General features: G+C 40.0%; 2 protein-coding genes across 25 annotated transcripts in view; one reads left to right on the forward strand and one right to left on the reverse strand.

The window, feature by feature from the left end:
* GPR161 (G protein-coupled receptor 161) overlaps positions 1-12,676 on the forward strand; it is a 63,442-nt gene extending 50,766 nt beyond the window's left edge. For 12 of the 15 annotated variants that reach the window (XM_049715743.1, XM_049715771.1, XM_004269725.3 and 9 more), the window contains one exon: positions 582-2,859. The gene's annotated coding sequence lies outside the window, so the exon portion shown is untranslated. Of the gene's footprint in view, positions 1-581; positions 2,860-3,416 lie in introns of those variants that run through there. The other 3 variants (XM_049715737.1, XM_033428024.2, XM_033428022.2) reach the window with 3 other exon arrangements.
* The window catches only part of DCAF6 (DDB1 and CUL4 associated factor 6), a 179,938-nt gene continuing 169,710 nt past the window's right edge, over positions 2,510-12,737 (reverse strand). For all 10 annotated transcript variants that reach the window (XM_033428015.2, XM_049715486.1, XM_049715488.1 and 7 more), the window contains 4 exons: positions 12,460-12,616; positions 11,752-11,840; positions 9,717-9,822; positions 2,510-2,973 (listed from right to left, as the gene is read on the reverse strand). In XM_033428015.2, the coding sequence (XP_033283906.1) occupies positions 2,909-2,973; positions 9,717-9,822; positions 11,752-11,840; positions 12,460-12,616 (417 nt within the window). In that variant the 3' untranslated portion in view covers positions 2,510-2,908. The remainder of the gene's footprint in view (positions 2,974-9,716; positions 9,823-11,751; positions 11,841-12,459; positions 12,617-12,737) is intronic.

The following is a 12,737-nucleotide window of genomic DNA, read 5'->3' on the forward strand; positions in this document are numbered from 1 at the left end:
GGCACGTGGGATCTTCCCAGACGGGCACGAACCCATGTCCCCTGCATCGGCAGGTGGACTCTCAACCACTGCGCCACCAGGAAAGCCCTGTTTTTCCTTTTGATACCACCATTTTGAAGTATCACTAATCATTGGTGAGTCTGACCCTCCCAAAGGAAAAGACAGTCCTAGGGAGGATCACAGGCCCAGGCAGGCGGCCAGGGGAAAGAGCCTGTCTGGCTGGAAATAGGTCTGTCAGTGACGTGGACATGCTTAAGGGACAGAGCCCTATGCTGTGTTCTGATAAGGGACCCCTGGATGCAAAGGTGGTTAAAAACCAACCTTCAAGATAAAGACCAGCTGATCCTAAAATACAGTTCACTTGAAGTTTTTGGACGCTTATTTTTAAGATTAAAAAATGCTTAGGATTATTATAAACCAATATTTATCAAAAAGTAAGAGTGTACTTAGAATAGTTTTGTTTACCTGATTAAGTATCTGGGTTTTGGTCTGTGTAGGGCTGTGCAAATTGTGAACTTGTGCTTGAGCTTGTGGACTTTTTTGGGTGTCTCCCCCTTTACCCCCACCCCTGTTTTCCACAGACTTGTCTCTGTCTCCAGCCTCCCTTCCCATGGGCTAAAGAGAGGAAGGAGACTGAGCAGGAAGGGGCCAACTGTTGCACAATCCGTACCACAGTCGCCTGGGTACATCCATCCATGTGTTTTTCATGAATTCCCGCAAGAAAATTAGCTTCATGGAATATTGTTAAGTGGCGTGGAAGTGACCAAGAAAGAGACAACAAACAAACACTGTTAACCCAGAGTTCTAAAGGAGGTTTAATGAATAGCAGTGCTGTCTCTCGATATGTCCATCCCATAACCGAAGTCAAAGGGCGGGTGGTAGATTATCAGAGACTTGGAACAGCCTCAAGGCACAGAGCCCACCACCTCTGTCTGACCCAACACCTGCCACCACTAAAGCTGCATTCCTTTTCTAAGTGGGTAAGTGAGCCCTGGGGTCCACTGTCTCCCCTGCAACAAACACTGGATCATGGAAGCGGCCAGGACTCGTGAACTCTGCCTCTGTAGAATGTCTTCTCTCCTAGCTGCCTCCTTGACTGCTCGTCTGGCCTGCCCTGCTCCTTTATAACATATAACACCAAAACTACAAAATCGCTAAAGGCAGGGGGCCTGATTCCTTGGACAAATACCACTTTGTAATGTTTGGGTTTAAAAAAAAAAGAACAGTTTTAGAGCAGTTTTAGGTTCCCAGCAAAACTGAGCAAAAAGTTCAGAATCCCCCCACTCCCACCTGCTCAGCCTCCTCCACTATCGACATCCTGCGCCAGAGTGAACAAACGCCATTGATTTTCTCCTCTTGCTCTTCCTGCCAGAGTCACCCTTGACCCCACTGAGTACTCCAGTCTGGGCTGTCGGTTTTCCAGCATTTCTCTATAGCATAATCCCTCTGTAGTGTCATATTATGCGCCCCAGTAGTCTTTTCAGTTATTCTGTAAACCCTTCAACCTCTCGTGGGGTCCTAACACAGCCCCTGGGACATAGGTGGTGCAAATATGACTGCCTCTATCTGAGGGAGGAGGAAACAGAAGCCCAAAGAAGTCACATGGCTTGAGCAGATCACATAACTATTTGGGTACCAGAAACTGAGACCTGGCACTTTTTGGAAATCATGCATTTGCCCTGTTTGGCTAAACTTCTAACTCACTCCTTTCTTTCCCTTTGACCATTCAGCATATTCCTAATATGGAGACATATGCGTCCTGCCCAGGCTAAGAGCTAGATGTTGAAGTCCAACTGAAGTTACCGAGCCAACTAGAGTTATTTTTCCTCTCTCCAGAAAGCCAATCTGTCTTCTCTCAGCATCAGGTGTCCTTGGGCTTGCAGCCATGCTCCGGGGAGGAGCCATCCCTGGTCTCCACATGGGAGAAGGATGCTTTGCCTGGCCACACCTGTGAGTCTGTTCATGGCCCAACGAGAGTGGGCATGACAGTTTAGGAGACAGGAGAGAGGATGGCTGAAGGGTTAAGTCTGCAGGTGCAGCTTCAAGTCGTAACCTGTAAGACACAGACCTGGGTGTGGATGGCTTAAGTCGAGTGAAGGTGGACACCAGAGAGGAGGAAGACCAGGAATTAGAAGACTGGATGGTCAACACTTTCAGTTGAAACCTAGAAGTTGGAGAAAGGAAGGCTAGAAGCCAGAGCTCTCAGAACTGGCTTGTGCTAATATGGTGTGTGAGTATCCATGATGCTCTGGGATTGCTCATAGCCTGACCCCTGAACTCAGGTAATGAGGGACCACTGATCATGAGAGATGATGATTGGGGGTGGAGATAAAGTACTTTGAAAGGAGACAAGAAAAAAAGCTCTCCTATGTGATTCTGTCACACAGAAGTCAAAACTGAAAAGGTTATTTAATCTAGAAAAGAACAGAGAAAGACAATCTTAGGTTACAAGAAAAGATTTGGAAAACGTGGGTCAAGGTATCAAGGCATTAAATAGTCAAAGTCAGGATATCTTAAAACAACCAACTTCTTTAATTAGAAAGCAACAAACATGCAAATGGCAAGTGTAGAAATTTATTTGAACCAACATTTTCACTATAATGAAAATTACTCTTCAACAATGATCCAAGCTCCCACATTTGAAGGTTAGGGAAAATATTGCACTTTGCATTTTCTAGCACTCCTCATACATGGCAAAAAGTTTTTAAAACATTTCGCTAGTTTTGTTTTACACACACTCCCAAATTCATGCACACAATCATTCCAAACCAATGTTAGGTCATCCCCCCAAAAGGGAAAAACTCCAAAAAACCACAACCTTAAAATTGCACTGAAGCTCTGTAAAGAAAAAAATATAAATGTCTTATACAAATTTCCGAACATCTAAGTGCTTGCCAACAAGAGCTGATTATTCCTCATCCTCATTTTCATTCTCCTGACCAGAGCCTTCTGATCTGTCGCTCTCCAACCGGTCTGGAAGACACAGATACGAAACAAAACGAAATACCTTTATTATTACAATTAAAATAAGTTTCAATGCCTTTTATTCAAAACTGATTAAAATGTATATAATTCAGCACATCATCATGTAAAAATCAGTTCACAGCTGTGTGTAGAAAAGTTATTTTTGCCTCTGGAGACAAAGAGTAAAGGAAACACAGCACTCTCAACTTTGAATATTCATGTAATTCCAAAGATATAAAAAGTACAGAGAAAAAACCCTAAAGATCTTGATCTACTGTGGTCTACTGCAATGATTTCAAACTGTGTTCCTGGGAGCCTGGGAGCCCTAGGAGGTGTATCAGGTGTCACCAAGGGGAGTGAGAGGCAAGCTGTGCGAGAGAATTTGGTGATCGTTCTTGAGGATCTGTGTATTTGTTTATAAAAACATTTCTTAAATATCTGCTATGTTCCAGGATACAATGGTGACCAAAACAGTCACAGTCTCTGTCATCAAGGAGCTTATCTAGACTGAGCACTCAAGGGAGTGTACAATTACAGCCCGGCGAGTGAGCACGGCACGTCCTCTCAAGTTCCATGATTTACACTTGCTGTTCCTCTGCTTGGGACACCTTCACCCAGTTCTTCAGCTGTAATGGTTCTGCTTACTCATCTCGATATGACTATTATTCCCTGTGTGAAACTTCCCCCAGACTTTTTCAAATACCCAACCTGCAGAATTATGAACTCCTTCCTTCACACTCCAGAATATTTTGTGTGTATCGTGTAATAATTACAGTAATAGCTTGTTTGCCTGTCTTCTTACAGACTAGACTGTGAGCTCCTGGGAAGGTGGTAGTTATTTCTTTTATGTCCTAAGGGTCTAGTACGAGAGGTTCAATGAAGGTTTATCAAATAAATGAACATCAGTTTTACTAAGATAAGATATATTACGTTAGGGTATGTAAAGAAGGCAACAGTACCGAATCACTACCACCACTAGCGTGGAACCCTTTCTATCACAGAAAGATTTCTCCAGGGTAAGCTGGGGGAAAAAAGGCTTAGACACGGGGGAAACAGTTCCGTCCCACTGTCAACACCAAGAGAAAACGGAATCCTGAGATTTTATTATCTACAGAGGCTTAAACACTCCCATTGGATTCTAAGTCAACAACACCAGTATACAGAAGGGATTGTAAGTTTAATTGTCCAAGTGAATGAGATTAAATCCCCTCTACGCCAACTCCATTTCAATGTCAAACTAATGAGATAATGTATGTGTGTATGATTTGTAACCTGAATTATACAAATTTTAGTTATTATTATATAATAAGTGTTCAATACACATTTGTAAAATAAATGAACAAAATAAGATGATGACAGACCTTCACAGGTCACTAAGGAAACTAAACACAGTGGAAGACTTTCTGATCAATAAAAGGCTACCTAAGGGATGTTAGTATAAAAGAGATTACACTCTTTTTATTGGATGATATACTTTCATGAGAGAAAAAAACATGAAGTTGCTATTCTGCTTAACCAGAGTATCGTGAATAGGGTACAACAACTGAGTATATTCAACACACCTATTCTGTCATATTACTGGGGCCTGAGGAAGCACTATCAGCCTATTTCAGAATGTGTAGGGTGGCCCAAATTCTCTCTGGTTGTCACACTTACGAATGAAGAGGGGGACATGGAGGGGAAGGAGGAAATGTCACAGCCTTCAAATCAAGCAGTTTACAGCAGACGTTAGAATTCTGCAGAGTCCAAAGCAAGTGACAAGAAGGCGAGGGAGGGCCCATGGAGTCTCCTATGGGTCACACGGTAACTGACAGTGGCTTGTGGAATGAGGAAGAGGGCAGAGCAGCTGTCCGTTTCTCAAATCCTTCTCACGTAACTGCTGCCAAGTCATGTCTCAGAATAGAAACCCAATTTCTAAGAATAAATTAAATGAAATCTTTTTGTCCACAAAGTGCTACTGAGGTAGGAAAACTGATAAGCAGTTCAACACTTTCACAAATCTCTGGCTGGTAATTACAGACCACGGAGATCTGAGAACACTGTGTTCTTTTAAATGAAAACTAGAAATAATCACTTCTGTATCCACTGTTTTCGAAAGTTGACAACACCAAATTGCTCCTGTAAGTAAGGTTTACATTTGTGGGAATGTTCCTGTAATTCTCTGTTAGAAATATTTCTTCAAGAAATTATTTTTGATCGGAAAAGATAAGATCATGAAGGGATAGTAAGTTTGCTGGGGGTGTGGGGAGGGGACAAGGGAGATATGAAAAAAATACCCCAAGGAAACCTGTGTTCCAACAAAACAGAGTCAATACAAGACTCATCGTTAGCTAAAGATTTGATACTAGAAGTTCATTCATTTGTTCACCCATTCATTCACGAAACACTATTATATGCTAGGCACTGTTCTAGAAGCTAGCTATCCAGCTGTGAATAAGACAAACTAGGTCTCTGGTCTTAATGAGCTCACTTTCTAGAGGAGAAAAACAGAAAATAAGAAATGTATTTTTCTCCTTTAATCTGTGTAGCAAGACAAAAATAAAGAAATGAAGTTAGAATAAGTACTTGATGAAATAGGCAATGACCAGAGAGTGACTGAATGAGAAGGAGGGTGTGAGAAGGCACATGAAACAACTTCACACTGGGCGACTAGGGAAGACTTTTCTAAGGAGGTAACACTGGAGCTGAGACCTCAATTGTATGTTCAATTATTAGTGAAGTTGGACGAAGTTGCCTAAAAGGCAGAGGAAACAGCCAGTGAAAAGGTCCTAAATATGCTAACAAGCTTGACGAATCTGAGGAGGAAAGTAGCCATTTATGGCTGAAATGTAGTGGGCGAGGAGAAAACTGGAATGTGTCGACTCAGTGGCCGGCAGGTCTAGGTCATGTAGATCAGCGTATGAAGTCTGGGTTTTAAGAGCAGCTGGGGAGTCCCTGAGAATTTTAAGCAAGGGTGACATAACCTAATGTATATTTTTAAAAAATGGGTCAGCAAACTATGGCCCCTGTGCAAATCCTCCCACAGCCTATTTCTGTAAATAAAGTTTCATTAAAGCAGAGCCATGCCCTTGATCTACATATTATCTATGGCTGCTTTTGCACCACAATGTCAGAAATGAGTAGCTGCAACAGAAACCACATGGCCCACAAAGCCTATTTACTGTCTGGCCGTTTAAAGAAAAAGTTTACTGACCCACGTTTTAGTTTTATTTTTGGCTGTGTTGGGTCTTCGTTGCTGTGTGCGGGCTTTCTCTAGTTGCGGTGAGTGGGTTTCTCATTGCGGTGGCTGCTTCTTGTTGCGGAGCACGGGCTCTAGGATTGCGGGCTTCGGTAGCTGCAGCATGTGGGCTCAGCAGTTGCAGCCCCTGGGCTCTAGGGCGTGTGGGCTTCAGTAGTTGTGGCTTGCGGGCTCTAGAGCGCAGGCTTAGTAGTTGTGGCGCACAGGCTTAGTTGCTCCGCGGCACGTGGGATCTTCCTGGACCAGGGACCGAACCCGTGTCCCCTGCACTGGCAGGCAGATTCTTAACCACTGCGCCACCAGGGAAGTCCCTGACCCATGTTTTAAAAAGCTCCCTCTGTGCTGTGGAAATCAGATTGTATGAAGGCGAGAGCAGAAGCAGGGAGACCAAGGTAGATGAATATGTGTTATATTCTGGAGTAAAGCTACCATAATTGATGGAGTGAATCTGTGTATGACTGGGTAAGTGCCTGTGAGTCAATATGATGTTACGCTCTATAGATCCATCGTGGAGAACACTGTGGCGATCTAGACGTACGTGTGCCAAGGTCCAGAGGTATGAAGGGATGCTTCAGGGTTTTATAAACCATATTAACATATTTGGACTCTATCCTAAGAGCATGAGGAGGCCCAGGAGAATTTTAAGGAGGGGAGTAAATTGATCAGATTCTAACATATTTTAGAAAAGATTAGAATGGTTCACACACCATCTCTCCAAAGCCTGTCAAAACTTCTAGGAATCTCAGAACTGCCTTTCTCTCTCAAGAAGTTGCCTAGACTAAAAGTCTTTAGTACAGCATTCATGAGAATAATTTTGGTTGCTTTTTTAAAATGCAGGAGCTCAAACGCTATTCAGATGAAATGAATCAGAATCTTTCATGGATAGGAACCAGGTATTTGTAGTTTTAAAAGGGGGATTTAAAGTGCACTCTTCATTAAAAATCACAGCTTAAGCAGGAAGGAGCTGATTTCCCAGGAAGCCTTGTGGAGTAATGGAAAGGCTGAAGTATTCTGTGGCTAGATTGTGCTTCCATGATCAAAGTCTATTACTAACTCTCCTTGAATACGCAGACATTATTGTACTTGGAATACAGGACAATGAAGGGAAGGAGAGGAAAGGAGTAGTTGACTCATCAAATAACTAGACATCTTAAGGATAAAAGCAGCAGAAATACAAACTCTTGGGTACCTTTTTCTATCTAGTCTTTTACCTAAGAGAAACAAGAGGGTGAGTTAAGTTGACTAAACCTTGACTGCTGACAAAAAGAAATAGAAGAAAGGGAACCTTTATATTATAAAACATCTAATTCTAAAATCAAAGAAGGATGGTAATAACTATTAGTTAACAAACCATTGACACATTAGCACCTATTTAAAATAGATTCTTGGACTTCCCTGGTGGCGCAGTGAATCCACCTGCCAATGCAGGGGACACGGCTTTGAGCCCTGGTCCGGGAAGATCCCACATGCCGAGGAGCAACTAAGCCCGTGCGCCGCAACTACTGAGCCTGCGCTCTATAAAGTCTACAAGCCACAACTACTGAGCCTGCATGCTGCAACTACTGAAGCCCACACGCCTAGAGCCTGTGCTCTGCAACAAAGAGAAGCCACGGCAATGAGAAGCCCGTGCACTGCGATGAAGACCCAATGCAGCCAAAAATAAATTTATTAGAAAAAATAGAATAGATTCTTGCACAAATGAAAGGAGAATTCGTTTCCTATAGGAAAACTCAGGAAGAACCATTCACCGGATGAACTCTTCATAAGAACAAGCTAATTTTAGTTGTCATAATCAGCAAATGTTTTTCTTGTTCTATAAAATGCTGCCTCCTCAAATCTGAAATCCAAGTGAATTTTTAAGGTTACTGATTGTTACTGAAGAAAACAGATCAAAAGATGTTACAGTGGTTAGAAGTACTACAATAATATTTTGTTGGACTACAAACATTTTCTGTTTACATTTTAGGTTTATTTTTTGTTTTGACTATTTGAAATTTTCACTCTTTCCTGGTAATAGTTAATATTTACAATTTGAGGGTTATTTTCTCTCCAGCTCTTTTAATTACAGACATAAGGGGCTTCTTTCAATGCTTCAGGGGTACTACAGTCTCTCTCCTCCAGGACTTAGACAAATGCTACATACTCTTTATTTTGCCTGGAATACTTAGCTCTCCCTTCCCCACCCTCTGAGAAAGTGATATATAATCTACTGCTTATATAGACCTGAAGGTCTGAAATGGAAGTTATCCTAATAAAGAGTGAGGATGGGAGGGGACATCATGATTAGAAAGATCTCTGAAGTGGGAAAGAGTTTGATGTACCCCAAAATTCAGAGAGGGCCAGAGTGGATGGAGTGGATAGAGAAGGAAAGAATGCACTAGAAAAGCAGTTTGAGGTCAGGTCCTCCAGAGGACTGTGTGTCTTATTCATGACTTGAACGTGTTCCTGAAAGTGAAATTTGTAGGTAAAAGGGGAGTAAGTGCTTGGAAGCTAGTTTCAAATTCAGGCTTTACCATTTATCAGTTATGTGACCTGGGGTGAGTTATTACAAATAATCTACTTTGTAAAGGGTTGGAGCTAACTGAGGATAAATTTGTGAAATGACTGGTATATTGCCTGATACATTACAGGTATTCCATAAATGGTGGTGGTTGTTTTTATTAAATAATACCCAACATATGAAGAAATTTGTGATATCAGTGAAGAGTGATAAACACTTTGTTTATAATGGATACTGGATATTTTCTACTGTTATGAACACAGGTTATTCCATTCCTTCTTGAATATTAGTTATAATATATGCAATTTTGTATCTGTGGCACTGAACCTCACAGTTTATCATCTAAAACAAAAAAATACTGAAAAAAACATACTGAGCTATCTGTTTCAACCTCTGTAGTAACACGTTACATTTATTTTTGTCTGGGCTGTGACTGATTTTGACCAAACCTACCATTAAAGGGTACTTACTATAACGTATCTTAAGGTTTATGGTATGATCTTCCACTCTGAGAAGAAAAGCACAGCTGATAAAATTTTCAAATGACTTCATCTTTTCACTTTGACACTTTTCAATAAAGTTGGCTCATGGGGATATAAATTACTGTACTAAGATCAAGAATTCATAGAACTCATTCAAAAGTTAAGCTGCCTTCCATGCACCTGTTCCCTCTGAGAGGACTTAATGTCAGCAAGAAATAAACTTCTCTTGTGTTAAAAAAAAAAAAAGTTAAGCTGCCTTGACTTTGTAATTTAAGGAAATTTTTACTTTACTTTTTACTTTTACTTCACTTCACTTCACTTCACTTTATTGGCTGTGCCGCATGGCACACGGGATCTTAGTTCCCCAACCAATCGAACCCATGCCCCCTGCAGTGGAAGCTCGGAGTCCTAACCAACGGACCACCAGGGAAGTCCCCCTTTTTTTAAAAAATAAATCCCTTTAAAGTAGATCTTAAATAATAATGTTTTTCAAATATAATAATGATTTTAATAGTACACTGACAGTTCTTACCAGCTCGAATATGATTCAGTGAAGCCAACATCCTCAACATGAAAGAGGCTGGAACTGTAATGGTATTTCTAGTCTCTTCCAGCATGAGTTCATTTCGAGTTATAACCTATGAGGCAAGTTAAATAACCATGTCAAAGATCACAGGGTAACTGTACCTTTTCCTTAGAGATTAGGAGAACAGTAAAAAATTAGCAGGAATTATTTCATTCTTCATATGTATCTATATATGTCTATATTTCCACCTTAAGGCTACTCAGTACCAAATAATTACTTTAACTTGCATTCGACAGAGTAAGATCAGAGAACACTACTCTTTCAACTGGCAGAAAGACAAAGGTCAAACCTTGAGGCTACTTAAAACATTCAAGAATTCAATTTATTTTTACTTATAATTTGTTTTCCAGAGCAGTCTACTTTGTGTCTGTTTATTATTTTCCCATCTAGTAGAACTGATACTTCTAGTGACAGAGCAGTGTTAAATTATTATCCCTGGGTCACTTGGGTCCCTCAAGAAAAATGTTACCTTGACTGAAGCAAAGTAATCTTGAAAAATAAACCTTTGGATAAGAGTTACCAATGAATTTTGTCTTAAGTACCAAGCATTGGACTAAATGAACATCCATGAACACCTAGGGAGCTAATGGATAATCACAGGCAAAGGAAAAAAGAAAGAGGAAAAGCAAAGGTCATGGCAAAGGAAAAACAGGAAGAAAGAAAGGAAAGCATGAGAGGAAGAAAAAGATGCTAACCTGATCAGCAGTCCCCCAATGATATTACAATACTTTTTCAACTCATCGGGGTGCCCGACAGGGCCCTTTACAACCATGCCCCAACCTAGCTTTTTAGTCCAACTGAGCTGCTTTCATATGTGTCCTCTAGGTTTCAGCACACTGGTGGTTCACTTACCTTACAGTAACTTGAAGCACACTGATCCTTCTGTCTCAAATGTTCCTTTGATCCTTGTATGCCTAGGAAACTCAGTCCAATTCTTATTTCCTCTGTGAAGACCGTCCCATCCCATCTATTCCATTTGCAACCATGGCTGTTCCTTTCTACGGGCTTCCAAAACACTATGTGTACATCTCTGACACTGAGCACACTATATTCTAGCTGTTTATATGTCTGTTTTTTCCACGAGTCTTTCAGTTCTGAAGGAGGGGGTTATCTTTTTAAATTCAGCACTGTGCCTGACATACACCAAGTGTTTTATATATGTCTATTAAATGAGTAAAAGTATACGTGGGAATTTCACTGTGAACTGTCAACCTTGGTCTAGAGAACTAGTTTTCCAACTCATTAATATTTTTAGCAATGAACTCTTATTTTATTAAGAGGGGGTGGTATCAACCTTAGTTGCAATCCCCTCCTCACAGAAGTTCAACAATTAGTTAGTAGCTGATTAATGCAATGGATCCTTATTTTCATAAGAAATCTTATACGGAAACCCAAAAATGAAAACCCTCGTTGCATTTGGGAAGGAAATGCCCAGAGTTTAGCTTTCATATCATCCATCTTCCTGCTTCCAATTCTGTAAAAAACCTAGAGCTTCAGAGAACTCAGTTTGAAAACTAGTGATGTCACAGTAGCTTCAGAAGCTGAGGAAATCTTAAAATATAATCGTAAAGGAAAAGAGTCTCCAATCGTTTGTTCTGCTACCTATTTGGCTATGATTATGGAGAACAGCTATAGCAAAACTATTTTCTTAAAAGGACATAGTGGTTTTTTTTTAATGATTCTTCATTGCAATAAGCACAAATAGTCACCCTATGTTTCTTCAACTACAATATACTATATCTGTTACTACCAATAATCAATATTCTACTTATCCAAATAATATTCCAATTTTTACCTCTCTAGTATTGTGGGCATGTTTTATTCTTGACTTTTCTTTTTCTTAAAATTTGACCTCATTAAATGAATTAACTTGTTTTATGTTACCAGCTAATAACAAAATGAGCTGCTTTGATTCTTCTTCAAACAGCAGTTCAGGAACAAAGTGACATATGTTCTATAATAAGTATAATAAAAATCTTACTTCATCGGCGAGTTTTCGGTTAAAAATCCTTGACTCTTCTAGGGGTGACCAGATCTTTATGTCATAATCTATGCCAGACGAGGCTAGAACTAGAAATAAAATGCTCACATTAATATAAAGCTTAGAAATATGCCATTAATTCATGTACATTTATAATGTATATATGCATGTATGTATATGTTCAGCAAAATTGAGTTAGAATGGAAATTGTACTGATAACTGAGAATATTATTTTGAAGATTTCCTAAAAGTTACTCTAGAACACAATTTTAAGACCATCTTGAAATCACTCGAATTTTTTTCTTACTTACTGCTCTTTTATGAGAAACATGGGCAATTTCAAATGGAAGGCAAGAAAAAGCCAATGCTCCTTTGTTCTGGTAAATTAATTCAGACATGTGAAGACTAAAAGGCTTGGAGGTTCAATTTGGTTAAGTAGTGAAAAGTTCAATCAGCCAAACCTCTTACAGCTGAAAAAACTTAGAAGCACTCTTAAGAGTATAAACTCGTTAACCTATTTCCCCATATTTTCTGCCCAAAGCAGGTTATAAGTGTTTTTTGTTTTAAACCCCAAATAGTAATACTTGACCCTAGTGGCTGCCTACTAGGATAATTTGGATTATTTTTATATTAACAACTAGGAAAAAGTTGAAGCTGATTAATTATACTAATGATTTCTAGCCCTTGCCTTATAAAAGGTCATCTTACTTGGGTCAAACGGGTGTGGCTGCAGGCAGTTTACCACGTGATTATCAGCTTCCAGAAGCATTAAATGCTCAGCAGTGTGACGATCCCAGATGAAGATATGGCCACAGTCAGAACCACTCATTACAAAGTTAGCACCCCAGAAATTGGCTTCTTTTATCTAAGGGTTAAAAAAAAGGAAATGATAAGAGAATTCAAATCAAAGTTATTAAAAAAGATTGTCTATTCTCAAGTTAAAACAGTTAATTGGCTCAGAAAATAAAAAATTGAAGAGAGCCTTT

This window comes from Orcinus orca, chromosome 1 (assembly GCF_937001465.1).
Source record: "Orcinus orca chromosome 1, mOrcOrc1.1, whole genome shotgun sequence".
Taxonomy (NCBI): Eukaryota; Metazoa; Chordata; class Mammalia; order Artiodactyla; family Delphinidae; genus Orcinus; species Orcinus orca.